Genomic DNA, 19,694 nt, shown 5'->3' on the forward strand with positions numbered 1-19,694 from the left:
TGAGGAGGATTAAAGGCAGCACACTCACTCACCTCTTCCAGATTCCAGGTAATGTAGGTCCCGTATGTCTCCTCGGTATTGCTGCTGCTCTGCACTTCCTGCTTCTCACATCGGGCACTAGAGCCCAAACGGAGGAGCAGGAAGTACAGAGCAGCTACACTACAGAGAAGAGACAAGACAGACTGAACCTGCATGACTTGAAACCTGCAAGAGGTGAGTGGCACAGTTCGCCAGGCCCCAGACTAAGTTGGGCCCCGTACTCCAAGCCCCTCTGTGATGCCCTAGCAGCAGCCCTGCATTACTACTCCACAGTCCTTACAGGTTTACACTAACTGACTTACATTATGCCGTAATACCAAGGAGGAAGGGGAGCATTATAAGACTGTGTGTGCATGGGCTCCTTGCTGTGTATAGTGTTGTCTTTAGTTTTATCATTCTAAACCCACTTCAGATACCATTTAAAGAGAATCTGTATTCACAAAATGAAATATAAACAAACATCCCTGCCTGTTTGGGGTCATCTCCTAACCCCCTCTGTATTATTTTAGCTGCTCTCCGCTGCAATAAAGAGGGTAAAAAAACTGTTTTATAAACTGTTTTGTAAACAGAAAAGATGGCCACCAAAACAGGAAGTACATCAGCAGAGCAGTGAACTCAGTTAATACACAGCGAGTACACAGAGAATTCAGTGCGTTACACATTGAATTCAGTCTCCAGAGGTTATGTGCAAGTTTTGAAAGAGCTCTGTGTCAATGAAGCATAACAAGCTGTGTCTTGGCTCTGCACTGGTGTCAGCCTGACAGGCAGATTCCTCCTCAGCCAGCTATTCTTTGTTCAGTTTATCAGTCTGTGTTTATCAGCCTCACAGATAGCAGACAAGCTGACAGTGAGAGCAAGGGACATTGTCTGTGAGGAATAGTCATCACAGGAGCACTGGAGGGGCTTGGAAGGAGTTAACTTGTTCACAGTACTGAAGAGTTGGCAGCCTTCCAGACACAGCCGACAAATCCGACAGGGGAAAGATAAGTTGATTTATTACAGAGATGGTGCAAGTAGAAAGTGCTGCAGTAAGCCAGAGCACAATGGAACAGCCTTAGTAACTTGTAGGATAGGAGAAATACTGCTGAAATTTTTGTTACGGAGTCTCTTTAAGGCCCTGTACTCTTAGAATATCTACAATGCCAGCTTGCCAGCAGGGCTGAGTAGCTGAAAGCTAGAGTTCAGTTTAGCCTGCCTTGAAACTGAACCGACATGTTAGTGGGGGCGGGCTGCTGCAGAGAGGGTTAACTTACCTATATTTAAATTCAATGGAAGCTGCACTCTCTTTAAAGTAGTCTGTATCAACTTCAGAACCATAAACAGGCAAATGAGTGTATAATAATGCCCTTGTGGGTTGTGCAGTCACCAGCTCCTGTGGTCACAACAACCTAATCGCAATTCGGGGTCTTGAGCCTCCCCCCCCTTCACCTCTCTGGCAGACTGCGTCCTATTGGTGTAGTGCTCTTCTCCGTACTCTCTCTGGAGGACGTACTCTCCAGAGGAGTATGGAGAGTAGCACTACACCAGGAGTTCGCAATCTGCCAGAGAAGCGATGGGGAAAGACAACTACCGGAAAGTGTGACTAGGTCTTTGTGACCTTAGAAGCCAGTGAGTGCACAACCCGCAAGGGCATGATTATACATGTATTTGCCTGTTAAAGGTTTTGAAGTTAATACAGATTATAGTGAAGAGAGTGCAGTTTCCATTGAATGTATTTATGCATTCGTTGTAACAAAGTCTTGTCTGCCTCATATCTTGGTTTGAGGACTATTGTAGAGATTGCCAATAAATCACACCCTCTTTTGATGGGAATTTTTCCTTTACTGCCAATAGCAACATTAGTTGATTGTGAACTATATACTGTATGTTCTAATCTGTTGGCTATATGTGAGAGCTGTCTGTTCTTTTATGCCAACTTACCTATATTGCCCCCTTTTGCTGATGCGCTGCATGCTGCTCTCCATCTTTCCAACACTTCCGCTTTCACAGCTGGAAGTTCAATGGGAAGATGGAGAGCAGTATGCAGCGCATCAGCGATATACGTAAGTTATCCCTCTCTGCTGTGGCCTGTCCCCACAAACACTTAGTTTTGCGGCGGGCGAAATCGAATCCTGCCCTGCTCATCTCTGCTTGCCATTCAGTCCCCGTTTACACACCTGAACATTCTGTATAATCCATAGTTATGATCATTATATATATATATATATATATATATATATATATATATATATATATACTGTATATTTAACATTGCTTTGCGGACTGATAAGAAAGTATTGCCATTTTTAGTGTGCAGTGCGGTGTGATGAGCTGGAACTTTCTAAATAAAGGATAATAATAATCAGATAGCTTATTTAAATGTGAATAATGCCTACATGTATACAGTAGTATATTCAGCTCAAGCTTAGAGGGCAACTGTTGCTAGAGAGCCTTGGAGGCTGCCATATTTACTTATGTTTAATCAATACCAGTTGCCTGGCTATTCTGCAAATCCTCTGCTACTAACACTTTATGCCATGAACCCTGAACAAACATATGCAAAATTTGACATTATTTTTTACATGTTTTTTTTGTTTTTTTTACATTATTGTCAGATCTGACAAGATTAGCCTCATGCTTGTTTCTGGTGTGATTCAGATACTACTGCAGCCAAATAGATCAGCTAGGCTGCCAGGAAACTGGTATTGTTTAAAAGGAAATAAATATGGCAGCCTCCATACTCTTCTCACTTCAGGTGTCCTTTAACTTACATTTTTTGGACTTATGTCAAAAATCATAACAATAAATGTAATATTATCTTTTTAAAGTATGGTAAGTGAAATAACACTTTAACTGAAGATATAATACTCCATTCATATTAGCCAAAAAACCCTTACATTTATCATGTATCTGTGCTAAACATTTGTTCTATCAGTAGCATCTTGTAAAACTGATTCTCTTACACAACTGCTTCTGGTCATGTGATAAAAATTTCTTGGATGATTTGTAGCCTAATTTCACACAAAAAGCAAACATTTCTTCGCTTCCTTCTGAATCGGGGGAAAAACATACTGAATGAAGCCCATGATGGGCTAGACTAGCTCCTCATGACTGTCCTGATGCTGTTTGTTGCCCTCAGGGTCCCTACCATTCCCTGGTCCTCTTACCTCCCGAGCCTTCCAGAAGTTCCCCTGAGCTGCGCTGAGTGATTCGAAACCGTGCAGGCACAGCACACCTGCAGTGAGAGAAAGCGCCTATAGATGACCACTTACTCTCACTGTTCACGCACAGTTTAGAACTTGCACCTGTGTGAATTTCTGGGTGCTCCTGGGCGGGAACTTCCAAAAGTTTTATCAATCTCCCCCCGCTTCAGGGGTACATATGTGCACATGCTATCTTTCCGGCCCAAATCAATTATTTGTGATCATTTTAAGTGTACAGTCTTACTTAAAGAGGAACTGTAAGCACTCAATACACTTATCACCAGCTTGAAGCCAGCATCCACTTTATGGGGGAAAACCTGATATTTCCAGGAAATAATAGCAAGAATGCAGTGTAAATACAACTTTAAAACATAAGCCCCGCCCACCAAACCTCTTAGATCCGCAGCAGTATATTAATTAGTGCTAGGACTACAGCCTTCTAGGTAATGGCAGTTGTCTCTGTCATCACTGCTGGACATGATCTCATGGCAGGGGAAGTAAGTTATGTGAAGTGACAGCTAGGATCAGCACGTGCTGCCTGAGTGTGTGATGAGGATTCCTCGTATATCTACAGAGGTGCAGGCTTCTTTCCTCTCTAGGAGATGCTGATTGGCTGCCTGCAGCTTTGCTATGTGAAGGGAGAGGACAGCAGCTTCTGTGCTGTGTATGTGTGTGCAGCCCCACCCCCCACTCTGTCCTGTGTGTATAGCCCTGCTCTCTGTCCCCCTCCTGAAATCTGTGAGCTGGACAATGAGAGCAGGGAGAAGACCTTGATATTCAGCAGTCTCCCTCCCCCTCCTCTGCTGGCACTATGATAAGGATCCAATACTGTGTAAATTGAATCAGTCTTCTACAGGTCATATTGTTGCTTCTCTGATACTAGTAAGTAGGCAGCAAAGCAATAAATGTTTACTGATTAAGCTGCAGCAGTTCAAACGTGTGTTATGTGTACAGCCAAAATTCTCCTGTAGGTAATGCCTACTAATACACAGTGTGTGTGTATATATATATGTATATGTATGTGACCAGAGTTTTCTGGGTTCAACCGGGGGAGGGGCGCTTTGCGCTGCGCCGAAAATTTGGGTAAGAAAACAGTGTTTCCGCCATGATGTGGAGAAACGAGGATGCGAATCATGGGTGTGCAAAAACTGTGTGATGCTGTTTAATAGTATACCGTAACCCCAAAGCAGCAAATATAGCAAACTATGACCGTTAAATAATAAATGCAGCAACAGTTTCCCCAGACACCCGAAAATAAAGGCAATGTGGGCAGCATTTCAGCAGAAAATAACGCAATGTATGCAGCATAACACCTGCAAAAAAAAAAGAATTTACTCACCTGACAGAAGTCCCCTCACGCGGCAGGCCTCTGGCGCGCAGCTCCTCTGAGATCTTGCATATCTCCCACGCTGATGGAATAGCAGGGCTACGGGAAGCCCTGTACTGGAGACACAAATAATCTCCAGTCAGGGCTTCGGACACCATCTTCCCGTAGCCCTGCTCTGACCTGCCGAACACTATGCAGGCTGGAGCGGGGCCTGCGGGCTATGAACTGGCACGGCGTCTAACAGACGCTGCTGCCAGTTGCAATTACGGTGGCCAGAGTCCCGAGGTCGGGACGTCCCGCTGCTTAAAGCGGGACATTTCCCGGGATGCAAGGCATCCTGGGACAGTGGACCCCGAAGGCGGGACACAACCCGGGTAAAGCGGGACATCTGGTCACCGTAATATTCGGTGTGACAGGTTTTCACGCACACGCGCTGTGAAACACAGATTCCACCTTTTTCACCACCTGTCTTTAGAGATGTGGCGAACGGTTCCTGAACCGTTCGCCGGCGAACATCTCTAAATCCATGGGCCTCTTACTACTTCCGGGTCGCAATGACCCGGAGTAGTACGCCTGCGCTGCCCGGCGGAGCGCGTCCTAGATCGCGCTCCCGTTGCCGGGCACTCTCTGCGCATGTGCGTGACGTCATGAGTGACGTCACGCTCATGCGCAGAGAGTGCCCGGCAACAGGAGCGCGATCTAGGACGCGCTCCGCCGGGCAGCGCAGGCGTACTACTCCGGGTCATTGCGACCCGGAAGTAGTAAGAGGCCCAGAGAGGTTCGCCAGGCGAACTGTTCGGCCCAACACTACCTGTCTTATGTGTTTTTAACACGGCCTGAACTTGGTTTATTGTCTTATTGAGCATGCTTTGTTCAGATTACAGCCAGCTGCTGTAGTGTATTCAGTGTTACACAGTACATGTACAGTAAAAAGCAAGGAGGACAATGGTGAGGAAGCTGCCCCCGTACAGACCAGACACATTATAAATCTGTTTCAAGCAGAAAGCTGCCTCTGCCATTGACTACACAGTGGGCAAGGAGGGGACCTTTCATGGAGGAGTGTGATATGGTATGGCACCATGAAAACTAGTGCTTGGTGAAGTGAGATATATGACTGTGGTTAGTAAAAGGCTGGTTCATCCAGGCGTTTAATGATGGACTGGGGCACTTGTCATTTAAAGTGAACCTAAACCAAATGATAAAAATCCAGCTGCTTTAGCTGTCCTGTGCCTGGTCCGGGACAAACTGATCCTGCGGTCCCCCGCAGTGAGTCTGTTTTGATTCTGGCACCTGGCCGAGTCGATGGCCATTATGCCATACGTCCTCGACCACGCTCCTGCCACCAGGAGCGTCCTGTGCATGCTCAGTTCGAAATGTTATACCGTGCTTGCTCAGAACGCTCGAGGCGGTGGGAGCGTGATCGGGGACATGTGCGGCCAGGGCCACACAGGCACAGTGGCCATCGACTCGCCCAGTTGCCAGAATCGAAACTGGCTCCCTGTGGGGGACCAGAGGATTGGTTTGTCCCGGTGCGGGCACAGTACAGCGGCAGGGGTCTGGTATAGGCCCCAGGTAAGTTAAACTGGATTTCTATTTTTTGGTTTAGGTTTCCTTTAAGCGATGTCCATTGAATTGAATGGACAGCGCTGCTATGATTGTTTACCGTGTTTGAACTAACGTCAAGTTCCGTTAACAATTTTCATTGTCCTTTCATGTGATCCTGGAACCAACATGCTGCTTCCAGTATTGCTAAGCTCCACTTCTCCGTGTCCCCTTTGAGAGTTAAAAATTACGCATGCCAGGAAGAGAAGCTGTAAGATACCGAAAGGTCTCTAAATGCTTTTTTTGCAAGTGTGCAGAAAAGCATTTAAAGGGATACTGTAGGGGGGTCGGGGGGAAATAAGTTGAAGTTACCCGGGGCTTGTAATGGTCCCCCGCAGGCATCCTGTGCCCGCGCAGCCACTCACCGATGCTCCGGCCCCGCCTCCGGTTCACTTCTGGAATTTCAGACTTTAACCACTTCACAGCTCCAGTACAGTATATCTACTCCCCTGCAGACTTCATCTAACCGCCCAGGGGAGTAAATATACGTACTCCCGCTGCTACCACTGCTGAAAGCGCTCCCGCTTATTTGTGCGCTCGTTCATGTTGCCATCTGCCCGCCAGGAGATCAATGAATGAGAAAGCAATTCCTAATCATTGATCTAAGTCCCCGTAGCAATTATCGGCGCCTTTTATGAGAAGCTGCACGATCATTCTAATAAATAAAAGTTTCCCATCTTCAGTACACTTCCTGTAAGCATACATATTTCGCTTACAGGACATATAACAAAAAAAAGACTGAGGCCATCTTGTGGCCAAATAGTAAAACTACATCTAAAAGTACTTTTTTTAAATGCAAAGACCTGTTTTTACATTTTAAATTAACCCCTTACCTCCCACACTCCCCAATAGTTACCAACATTTATTTTTTTTGTAAAAAAAATACAATGAAATAAATTTACAATTATAAAAAATGCATTAATAGTTTTCTTAGGGACTGAACTTTTATAATATGTATGTCAAGACGGTATAATACTGTTACTTTATAAATTATGGGCTTTTTATTAATGATGGATGCAAAACTGAAAAAAAATGCATCTTTATTTCCTAATAAAATATTGGCACCAGACATTGTGATAGGGACATCATTTAAATGGTGTAATAACCGGTACAAATGGGCACATTAATTACGTGGATTTTAATTACGGTAGCATGCATTATTTAAAAATTATAATGGCCGAAAACTGAAAAATAAGGATTTTTTTCCAATTTTTTTCTTATTTTTCCATTAAAAAACATTTAGAATAAAAAAAATTCTTGGCATACTGTACCACCCAAAGTAAGCCTAATTAGTGATAAAAAAAACACCTTTAACACATTTCATTCTGATAAGTAGAGATAAAGTTATTGGCAAATGAATGGAAGGAGCTGAAAGGTGAAAATTGCTTGGATGCTGAACGGGTAAAACCCCTCAGTTGTGAAGTGGTTAAAGTCTGAAAACCACTGCGCCTGCGTTGCCGTGTCCTCGCTTCTCCTGATGTCACCAGGAGCGCACGGCGCAGGCACAGACCATACTGGGCCTGCGCAGTACGCTCCTGGTGCCATCAGCGGGAGTGAGGACACGGCAACGCAGGCACAGTGGTTTTCAGACTTTAAAGTCTGAAATTCCAGAAGTGAACCAGAGGCGGGGCCAGAGCATTGGGGAGTGGCTGCACGGGCACAGGATGTCTGCGGGGGACCATTAGAAGCCCCGGGTAACTTCAACTCATTTTCCCCCGACCCCCCTACAGTATTCCTTTAATGAGTTGCTGCAACACAACCATGTAGGGTAGGGAAAAGGAGGGGGGAAAAATTATACCACCTGCCATACAGACAATTCAATCCTACAATAGACATAAGATCCGTTGACACATGCACAATTACTCTCGCCTAAAGGATCAGGACTTGATACCTAGGGAAGCAGTTTGCTGCCCGAGTGCTGTACAGACACAGCACATCAGGGCAGCCTCTGGTGGACGGGGTAAGGAAAGGAATTACCCTCTCGCTGTTGTAGTTTAAAGATCTAGCATTCAGGATCTTTAAACGAGGCACCAGGGCAGCTGTACAAACGTTAGATTTTAAGTAGAGGCAGCCCTAAGGGAACGCCACTGTGTGGTTTATATTAGCGTGTATGAGGCTGTTTGTAGTCTTATTTATGTCCCTATCTTAGTGTAAAGCCATCTACACATGCTGGAAATGTGTATTCAGTGTTCATATAGCAAAACCCTAACAACAGAGCATCGATTGTTAAAGGCAACATTTATCGTATAGGTGTATGCCCCTTAAAGGACACTTGTAAGTTAAAGAGCCCCTGAGGGAGTACTTATCCTGGGAGGGGGAAGCCTCTGGATCCTAATTAGGCTTCCCTCGTCTTCCTTAGTCACTCTGATCCAGTGCCGGCTCCCCTGAACGGCACACAGCAATAATACTGTACTTACATCTGCACAGGCGTAGTACCAGCTCCCCCTTGGGCTCCGGAGGAAATAGCTGAGCCCGATCATTTCTACTCTACTGCACAGGGGACTCACGCCTGTGCAATAGAATGGACCCGATCAGGCTCAACTATTTCCTCTGGAACCCAAGTAGTGCTGGTACTACGCCTGCGCAGGAACATAGTTGTAACTATTCCCACGTGCTGCAGCTGCTACTGCGCCTCCACGCATCCGCCGACAAGCTTGTTGGAGGATTTTTGAGAAGGGCCAGCACTGGATCACCTGTAAATAAGAGGACGGGGGAAGTCTCAGGATCCTGAGGTAAGTACCCCCTAGGGGCACTTTTTTCATTAGTGGTTTCCTTTAAGGCTAATTTGGTTAGAGCGTGGACACAACTTATGAGTATGTTTTTAGGGAGTTGGAAAATACCAGAGTGACTGGTGAAAACACATGAAATTTTGAGAAAAAAGTACAAACTTCACACTGATAGTGTAGTGGCTAGAAATTGAACCTAAAGTGACATTGCTAGCAATTAGGTCACTGCAATACCTTAGTTCAAGCTATTGCTCACAGATTCAATAAAAGTGATGAAATTTGCCAACAAAAATTGATGTGTGTATGGCCACTTTTAGTGAGGATAGATTATTTCATACTAGGCTCACAGTGGTCAGTTGCATCACACACGTGTTATAATGTTATAATGACTGTGAACTGCAATGGAGACTAGACATAGACTTTCATACAAGTCTTAATACAATAAGTTAGAATAACACAATCAGTTACAGCACAGTGCTGTGAACAGCCCCATGAAATTGTATGGGCAGTGAGTTGACACGCAGAATTATTCTGCAATGCAAGCGAGCACTGTGAACAGGGACTCACATAAACAATTAAATGGAGATTTCACTGTCCATACACTGCTATTAGTCAGGATTCCTCTTTACATCAAACTGGGGTCAAGCACATGCTTGTAATGTTCTCCAGTGCATGTGGCCATGTGTTTTTTAGTCATGTATGGCATTGTGCTGACCCCACTCATGTACAGTTAACGGGGCAGTGCTGCATTGTGCACAAAATGCATACAGGAGTGCATTGTCAGAATGCATTGGATCTTATGACAATGCCACCAAATTTCGGGCCGAAATTGGTCACATGAATTGGTCGGACATGCTTCAAGATAAAGGGCCTACTTGCTTGATGCGGGTGCAAAGTGGTAACGACAAGCAATATCGGGACGAGTGACGAACATGGCAAGACCCCCGACTCTGTTCCCCCTAATGTTTAATGAATCCTCCCCCAGTGCCCAGTGTACTCTATACATTACCTGCTCGCAGCCGTCGCTACCTCAAGGCTCCTTTCCCCATCCATACATGTGCCCCACATGGTTGCCTAGTTACTTACCAGGCAACCACGTGGGGAGCGTGTATGGATGGCGGAGGAAGCTCGGAGGTAGTGGTGGCTGCAGACCAATTCTGGATTGATTTTGACATTACATTTTTCAGTATGGTTAGCTGACAGATCTCCCTCTAATCAGATTTGATCAGAAAGAGATTTGTCTCTCAGTTGAATCTGCCTACCATCGCTAGATGCTTTACAACAACCATTCAGTTGTGTTTGTATATACAGACAAACCATACTTCAGCTAGTTCTCTAACTGCAGTTCTCTCCACACACGCATTTGGCGCCATCAGATGACATCAGTCAGTTAAAAAAAAAAAGTGTTTACAGCCTTCACTGTATAACAGTTACGACTGCTGGAATAAAGATAAAAAACTGTTACTCTGCCAGGAGTAAAAATGGTTCGTCCCAGGCATTTTTACTGGACATCGCTGAGAGGATTTTTTTTCCGTTTACAGTTCTTTTTTAAGTTGGTAACTGCTTAGCTGAATGCTTTACATAGCTTCTTTTGTGCGCTGCAGCAGCAGACCATCTCTGACTTGTCCTTCCCCCTAGCCTCTTTAGAGACCAGAATGTGCTGTCCAAGAGCCCAGTAATTTACGTGTACAGAGAACATGAGTGAACTGTCATCCAAAGTGAACACTAGGTAGCCATACATCTAGCGATTCTGATTCAGTCAACAAAGGGATCGACTTTAAAGGATTTCCGAGGCGAGGAGGAGTAAAATCTTTTTACTCACCTGGGGCTTCTTCCAGCCCCTAGCAGCTGTTTCAGTCCCCTGCCGCAGCCCCGGTCCTCTTCAGTGTCCCGCTGGCCGCGCATAATAATTGCGACCCACCGGCGGGGTCGGCTCTTCTGCGCCGGCGGGTCGCGATTAATACGGGCGCCCAGTGGGACACCAAGCAGGACCGAGGCTGTGGCGAGGGACTGAAACATGTGAACAGTATTCCTGTGCAATGGACCGATATCTTGCATTCTGCTTGATCCACTAAGCTGCTCAATTCCACATTATATTTTCCACTATTCATCAATTGGGCATACTGGTACACACTTGATTTTGTCTAGATTCGATAAAATGATCTAATCATATGGTCGATCACACAGCCAAATTTCTAGATGTATGGCAACAATTATCCCATGTTTCAAGTAGCATAACAGTTGGATCTTGATTACAGGAAGGAAGAGCAGAACAAAGACACACAGATAGGCTATTATCTGTAAAGAGTAGGCTTGGGGAAGGATTTGCTCATGCTGTGCTGCTTTGCAGAACATGGTTAAAGGGGAGGGACACAGATCTAATTCTGCTGGTTTGTTTCTGTAGTTTTGGGCAATCTAAATCACAAGATAGGCTGGCCAGAATTAAAAGTCTTTTGACAGTTAAGGTAGCCATACACTCGTCGATTTGCCATCAGATTCGACCAACAGATAGATCCCTCTCTGATCGAATCTGATCAGAGAGGGATCGTATGGCCACCTTTACTGCAAACAGATTGTGAACCGATTTCAGCCTGAAACCGTTCACAATCTATTGTGGTGGTGCTGCTGCCGCCGCTTCCGCCCGCATGCCCGCATACATTACCTGCTCCGCCAGCATGACTGCCCCCGGTCACGGCTGCTCCGTCTCCGCTCTGGTCTCCAGGTCCGGCATGCTTTACTTCTTCCTGCCCGGCAGGAAGTTTAAACAGTAGAGCGCCCTCTACTGTTTAAACTTCCTGTCGGGCAGGAGGAACTGAAGCATGCCGGAGACCAGAGCGGAGACGGAGCAGCGGTGACCGGGGGCAGTTGCGCCGGTGGAGCAGGTAATGTATTGCCACTCTATTGCGTCGGGCACTCGAATGCCGCTAGCGACGCGCTCCCTACCTGCGGGGGATCGACGGTCATTTTCCACACGGAGCGATCGACGGGATCGGACGAAATGGATCGAAATTCGGCGTGTAGCGCGAACGATTGGCAGCAGATTCGATCTCAGTGATCGAATCTGCTGTTGAAACGGCGGCAAATCGGGCCAGTGTATGGCCAGCTTTAAAGGTGGCCATACACTGATAGATTTGCAGCAGATTCGACCATCAGATAGATTTCTTTCAGATACCTGTCAGGTCGAATCTGACAGGAATCTATCTGTGGTGTGCCACGCACTAGGAACAGATTTCCAATAAATTTAATTCTGAAATCTATTGGAAATCTATTGCAAATCGATGTAAAGGCATTACTGCACCATTAAATTCAATGCAACTGATATTGCAGGGTCTGTTTAGCTAGCATGCAGGACACAATCCTTGTAAAAACAGGTTTGAATATTTTGTGACACAACAGTTTCTGGTCAGCACACAAACGATTAAAAAAAAAAAAAAAGAAAACGGGTTTCTTCAGAAGATGAACACCAGTTCATAGTCCTTTTGTCTTGACAGGTCAGTATGATTCCAAATATTTTAGCCTTGAATCCCAACACATACAGGCTTGGCAGGCTAGCACAGCTTCTCTCCTCAGAGTTCAGTGTCCACAGCCCACATACTCCTGGCGGCTTCACCTGCTGCAAAAGTAATTAGCACACCACTAGCCATCACCTGTGCAATTTCTCCCAGGACTGAGGTAAAACAGGGAAGCCCACCCAGATCCTACCCTCCCTGTTCCAGAACTCCGGATCTCTGCAAGCAGCCTACTGTACCATAGCAATTGCTGGTTGCCAAGCTATTCCTGGCTCCTCCCCATTCCCCACTTGGTCCAAACAAGCTATTGCCCAAAAATATGGTGGGACATACCTGATGTTTAGGACTCAACCCTGGAGTCCTGTACACTTCTTACATACAGTATTTATGCCAGGCATGGTTGGGTGAAGAATGTCATCACCCTATGGACAACTTGTCTCCAGCTAACTCCCACCAAGACACCTAACTATAATGTAAAAAAGAAATCTAATTTGCACATATCTACAAATATATTAGAAGTTCCATTTTTTTTTATTAGATAATTTAGTTTGATTATGCCATTAGATCGAATATAAAGATTTTTCCAGCATGTCCGACTTGATTTTTCTTGGAAGAACAAGATAATCGTTCAAATTTCTTGATCAAAAAAAAAATAGTTTCAACTTTCATTCGATTCGATCATTTAGATCGAATAAACGGGATAATCGAACGTTTTTATTGTGCCATGTATGGCCACCATTAGAACTGAGGGTACAGAGATATCCTTGATGAGGCCATGCAACTCCCCATATATCTGCAGATATGTGCAACTGTAATCTCTGATGCTGGCTTGGTTAGAGTGAGTTTATTTTTATTGGTCCATTGCGTCAGCCATTGTCATCCATACAAGTAATAAACTGGTTTGATTAGACTGCCGTAATTTTTTAAGCTTTTTTAAATTTGTCACTGTTTTAGATTCAGTATGCTAATATGAGATTGACAAAAGATGTAGTCAAAGTTAAACATCAGAGAAGTATCACTTCATAGAAGACCAGAATTTTACTCTATAAGTTATTTCTGCAACAATGGTAGTACATAGTTCCAGGGTTTAGCTGTTGCAGTGACCTAAAATATGCACATTTCTGATTCAAGGGCAGTATTTAATGTGACCTTATTTCATACATGTCACACTCTGGCCCATAGGCCAAATCTGGCTGCAGTGCCATCAAATTTGGCCTGTAAGTGGTTTCCACACTTTTATTATATTTGGCCCGTAAGCACATAAGTGTTAAGTTTATATGGCTAACCGCTGAAACTATGAAACCATATGGTAAAAGGAGAGGGGCCACTAGACACCAGGTAAAGGGAAGTGTATAGGGGAGGAAGGGCCACTAGACATCAGGGAACTGTATGGGGGGGGGGGTATTTGAGTTAGAAACCCCTGCTTTATTGCTATCCCATGAGAAAAAGGCCCTTGTGGTCTCGAAAGACACTGGTATACTGATTCATCATACACTAAATACTGTTTAGGGAATGCAGACTTAGCTCAGATTTCACTGTAACAATTTTAGTTGCTGAACTTCAGACAGGACCTGACTGTGATAATGTAACCCGTTGACAGTGCTTACGTAATTTAGACTTGAGTCTTACTGTTCAAATAACATTTTTGCAAATACCTCCACAGATGAGGAGAGGAAACTCTATATCCTACTGGGGGAAGAGGAAAAAACGGTGCAAATAGCAGCCCGATATATCACTGCCTGCCACCAACTGAGAGGAACATGATACCACATGGACTGTATAACTCCATACTCCCCTCCCCTATGGACTGTATACCTATATTCCCCTCCCCTATGGACTATATATCTCATCCCCCCATACCATCCATTACATCCCCAAATCCCCCCCCCCCCCCATGTTAATGTTTTGTTTTGCTTTGGCAATGCTAAGTGTATTTGGTCCTGCCAATAAAGCTTTTTGGATTTGGATGACAGTTTGAGTTAAGATAAATACTTCTAAATCTTGTTCTCTTGCAATTTGTTCGTGAATCAAATATTCTGATTTCCTTTTTTCTAGGGACCCCAACAAACCGGTACCACAGGATACAAAGTTCATCCACACAAAAGCAAACCGCTTTGAAGAAGTGGCATGGTCTAAATACAACCCACGGGATCAACTATACCTGCATATTGGCTTGAAACCACGTGTGCGTGATCACTACCGAGCTACTAAGGTGGCATTCTGGAAACATCTAGTACCGCACCTCTATAATCTTCATGATATGTTCCATTATACTTCTACTACAACCAAGGTGCCACCTTCTGACACCACTCAAAATTCACATATAACCCGCAGACCCAAGGTTTGGGATACAAAACGTCCAGGAATTTCACCAACAGCTAATGGTCCAGCAGTCAAGTGGAACTCAGATGTGGATCCAGTGGACCCAGTTGTGATCCAGGATCCAAGAGACTATTCTACAGAGCTAAGTGTCACAATTGCCGTGGGAGCATCTCTTTTATTCCTTAATGTGCTGGCCTTTGCTGCTTTATACTACCGTAATGATAAGCGGCGTCAGGACACACAGCGTCAGCCAAGTCCACAAAGAGTTTCAACTGCACGGGACCCAACACACAGCCCTGTACCTCCTGAAGAGCTGAATTCTCTCCAGATAAATGCTGGGCACTCTGAGTGTGAGGGAGGAGGAGTTTCCAGCCATGACAATTTACGTCTTGCCACGCTTCCTGACTACACACTTACATTACGCCGTTCTCCTGATGACATTCCACTCATGACACCTAACACCATTACTATGATCCCAAATTCTCTGGTGGGACTGCAGAGCCTTCACCCCTACAACACTTTTTCTGCAGGCTTCAACAACACTGGCCTGCCCCACTCACACTCCACCACTAGAGTATAGCACCCCAACATGTTGCACTTCCTCCTTGCCCTGACACTAGATCAACATAAAGTGTCTGAGACAAGGGAGAGGTTAAATGACACATTCCATACCCCCGAAGAAGAAGGGGGACAGGTGTGGGGCTTTGCTTCTAATATGGAAAGGGTCTACTCTTTCATGACCCCTCAAGAACACACTTCTTATGTGCTCTTGTTTCCTAAAGTGCTTTTACCCTTGTGGAGGCACATAGAGTGAGGGAAGCTTAGCTGAGGGAAAGATTTATCTACAGATAAAGGTCTGCAACTAAGAATATAAAGATTGTTATTGAAGAAGAGGCAGGAGGGAGACAAGCCCAGTGTATTGTCCCTTCACTACCCCACAATGCTTGTCATCAACATTCACTGTTTTGTCCTTCCAGCTACCCTAAACCCTAATCATTAATACATCTGGAGAAACTGGATTGATGCAGTGCAAATGATGAAATGTCTACTTTACTAGTACTGATGGACTGTGAATGGGTATGTAGCCCTGTTAGAGATCATAAAGAGATCTAAAAAAGAAAAAACGTTCTTAGAAACATGACATGTTTGATATTGGAAGACACTAGAAAGTCACAGGGCAGAGGAACTGCAAAAGAAAGAAAACATTTAATCTCAGTTGCCGAACCTATTCAGCTCTAGCCCAAATGTGTGCCAAATTCATACACCAGCTTAGAAATGGGACACAATATTGGTCCCAGTTTCAAAACTACCTTAATCCTCCCAGTGCCAAATATATGAAGCCAGCCATCTTGACAAGAAGGTAATGTAGGTAATAAAATAGATATTAGGCGAGAGCTATGTGTGAAACATGTCCCAGGAACTACTTCCAGCCACTGGCTTGTTTGAATCTATAGACCAAGATTGTGTGATGACCAAGGATTGAAGAATGTTAAGTCTGTTTGTTTTTCCACTTAAAGAAAAAATGTTGAATCAGATCAGTGAAGCTAGTTCTAGAGTGGGGCAGTCAGACAACAGTCTAGTTTGCTAAATTAGTTTGTATTTCCCACCAATGGATAGTCAGTAAAGACAAGTTTAGTTTTGTTGTAGCCATGTAGTGGTTTCACATGCATTAATGTTATGGAAGGCCACAGCTAAGGACAATACTTTTCTGTTTACAATGTTGTACACTACATGAAGTATAATTTAAAATCCAAATGTAAATTAGACATTTATGGGGTGAATTATGACACATTTAGCAAGAGCTTTGAAATGATAAATATAATGATCTTAATGATAGGTTTTGTATTATACAGTATTTTAAAATGTCAGCAGAGTTTTGTTTTCTTTTAAGAAAAATACATACTTCTTATACAAAGAGTCCCCACTCTGCCTCCTTGGATGAGTTTGTATTTGGCTGTAGAACAAAGTCTTTATGCATGTATGTGGGTATTAGTCAATGCCTGTGTATGTGTGTGTGTATATATGTGTATACACATATATATATATAAGCATGCACAGGAACACTAACAAACTGTTGTGCATATAAATACTCACATAGATGTTTGCTCCCCCCTCCCACTTCTTCCTCCAACTGGGGCCCAAACGCCTTTTCTGCTTTTCTACCATTTGCCATGATTTTTGGACATGGGTTTTGTGACATGGTGGGACACCATGGGTTCAAGGGAAGTTTTGTGACACAGAGGGACACCTGGGGTCAGTATTTATAGAATGTATTTATACTGTATCACAGGAGAGTAGAAAACGTATTCCAAATAAAGAAAAACTCATATTTTTATATTTTGGTCAGTTATTTCTTTTTGTCTGGGAATGTGAAAGGTTACAATTTTAAGATACATTTCATTTAAAACCATATTTGAAGCAAACCTTTGTGTCTACCTGTCTGTAAAAGGTTTTATATTTTGTTCACTAGGGCCCTTATTCACATCAGTTTTTTTCTTAAGTTTTCTCCTTCCTGGGGGATAATTTTTCATCTTCTGTTTAAAATAGTTTTCTGCAATTGGAAAAAGTACCAAAAAGGAAGTGAAAAATATTGTCAAAATTATTCTGAGTATGTTCTGGCTTGCTGGTGGCTTAAAAGACACTTTGTTGACACTTATTGATAAGGTTTTAAAATATTAACTAGGAGAAAACTTAGAAGAAAATGTGAACTGCATATGGGCCTCAATCCTTTGCTTGGTTAATGTATGTGTAAATGCCAAACTTCTTTCAGTACAAGTAAGTGCTGATAGGATTTGCAGCTATTGGAAAGGACATAGATGCCATCTGCATAACAGTATGTGGAGAAACTCAGGTTCCAAGTTAAACAACACAGCAGCAGAGACATGTGAAACACTCTCTTTTCCCTATGAATTCATAATATTCTAGTGCTGCTTTAGGCTGTACCAGACTACAAGAAGTATATAGAAACCTTTCCAAGTGTAGCACAGTCAGACTCAAAAACACATCTCAGTGTGAAAGGATCAGAATATTTTACCTCTAGCGATATCTCTACTGAAGAGATTCCATCATTTGGTGTCCTCCTGCCTGGACATTAGTGTGACTATCATTATCTCAAGACTTGGTTAAAACAGAAAGGAGAGTATTTTAGTATTTGGACACAAGTCTTTTCTGCAATTAAAAATCTGTGCTCAAGCCGTGACAGTTTATCAAGTAAAGAGCATAAATTCTTCAATTCCATGAATATTGCTTGATTAACACTGCCAGTGCACTGCCTCCCCCTCCCCTTCTTCATATGGCAGCTCATTCAGTTTTTGTCCTACAACTGCCAACACACCTCGTAAGAATGAAAGAAACATTTCCAATAGCTTAAAAATACCATTTTATTGTTTAAAAAACAATAAATTCTAAAAAGTCCAAAGACCGTGCCCGAGCACAACAAGTGCACTGGTTGTGTAAATGACCACTGATCCTGGGCTTGTGACACCTCTCTTACCCCGTATACCAGCTCAGGTATATGCAAACTTCATCTGTGTGCCCCACCACCAGACTAGATAAATCCATGTACAAGCGTTACCGCATCTGGCTCACCTACTACGGGTTCTGTCACTATATGGTTGTATCAATTGCGCTCCCCTCTCAACACCTTCCCCTCTATGTAAAAAAGGCTTGCTGCAACTCCAAAATCGATGCCACATGTACACCTTAATAATTAAAGCAATGTTTCTGGAGTGCGCTACCCCTTCCCACTGTCCAAAATACAAACAGTTCTCTTTAGTGCGTCCTTCACTTTCCACCATCCACTTTCTGATGCTCCAGGGGATTCTTCCCGTTATTGGCACAGTTCATAGTGCACTATGATATTGTCTCATTGCTTTGTTTGAGATTGGATTTACCATTGATCGGTGGAAAATAAGTTGGTTTAACCCCTTAAGCGCAGTTGCTGTCTGTGGGGCTGGGCAGCCTTACAGCAAGGTGAGCGTGCCACTTGTTGGCCATTAGTCACGAATATAGAGGTGACCCCTTAATAGAAGTTACACAGTCGGACCCCATAGGGTGAAGGTCCCTATACGTTCCAATTCAAACGGATCGCACTATGATGTTTCGTTTTTGTCCCTCTTTTTTTTACATATGAACTGTGCCAATAACGGGAAAAAATCCCCTGGAGCATCAGAAAGTGGATGGTGGACAGTGAAGGACGCACTAAAGAGAACTGTTTGTATTTTGGACAGTGGGAAGGGGTAGCGCACTCCAGAAACATTGCTTTAATTATTAGGGTTCTGTCACTAGCATAACTTCCCAATACGTTTCGTCATCATGGGACTCGTCAGGGGCTAATTCTCTACCTCCCTGTAGCATGTGGGCAAACAGATTTTGAATACTATTGCATACAAAGCTCTCAAATTACATAGTGTAGTGGGGGTGCCTCAGCACCTTGCAGGGAAAAAAATATAGGAGGCAAATTTGGGAGCCCAATAGTGTAGTATAATAGTATGCAATTGAAAAAAAGGAATTTCAATAAATTACTACTCACAAAAGGAGGTTGCAAGGGCAACCAACTGTAGGAAGCAGGTGGAGACCATAAACCCGACTCCACTCGGGGTAGTCCCAGCCGGGACCTGGATGTGGTCGCTCTCCTTGGAAAAGTAGGGACAGGTGTCCACTGTGGGGCACCCACAGGTAGTCTGTCACCACCCCTCAAACACAGATTGTTTGGGGGTATAGCTATGCACAATTAAAGGTAAAGAGGCACCCTGGTTGAAATAAAAGCATCTAAAACAGCTTAAAATCAAGGAAATAATATGAGGTAAGGGTAAGCCACCTCATATTATTTCCTTGATTTTAAGCTGTTTTTAGATGCTTTTATTTCAACCAGGGCGCCTCTTTACCTTTAATTGTGCATCTCAAATTACATGGAAGTGGAAAAATTGGCCAGTCAAAATTGTACCAAGCTTTGGTCTGTATGGTTGCTACTGCTTGAATTGGGATA

The 19,694-nt window shown here is 43.9% G+C and overlaps 1 protein-coding gene across 4 annotated transcripts in view; it reads left to right on the top strand.

The window, feature by feature from the left end:
• NLGN3 (neuroligin 3) overlaps positions 1-17,042 on the top strand; it is a 285,082-nt gene extending 268,040 nt beyond the window's left edge. For all 4 annotated transcript variants that reach the window (XM_068247607.1, XM_068247606.1, XM_068247609.1 and 1 more), the window contains one exon: positions 14,441-17,042. In XM_068247607.1, coding sequence (XP_068103708.1) covers positions 14,441-15,287 — 847 coding nt within the window. In that variant the 3' untranslated portion in view covers positions 15,288-17,042. The remainder of the gene's footprint in view (positions 1-14,440) is intronic.
• Positions 17,043-19,694: the final 2,652 nt, after the last annotated feature.

Source organism: Hyperolius riggenbachi, chromosome 8 (genome assembly GCF_040937935.1).
Source record: "Hyperolius riggenbachi isolate aHypRig1 chromosome 8, aHypRig1.pri, whole genome shotgun sequence".
Classification (NCBI taxonomy): Eukaryota; Metazoa; Chordata; class Amphibia; order Anura; family Hyperoliidae; genus Hyperolius; species Hyperolius riggenbachi.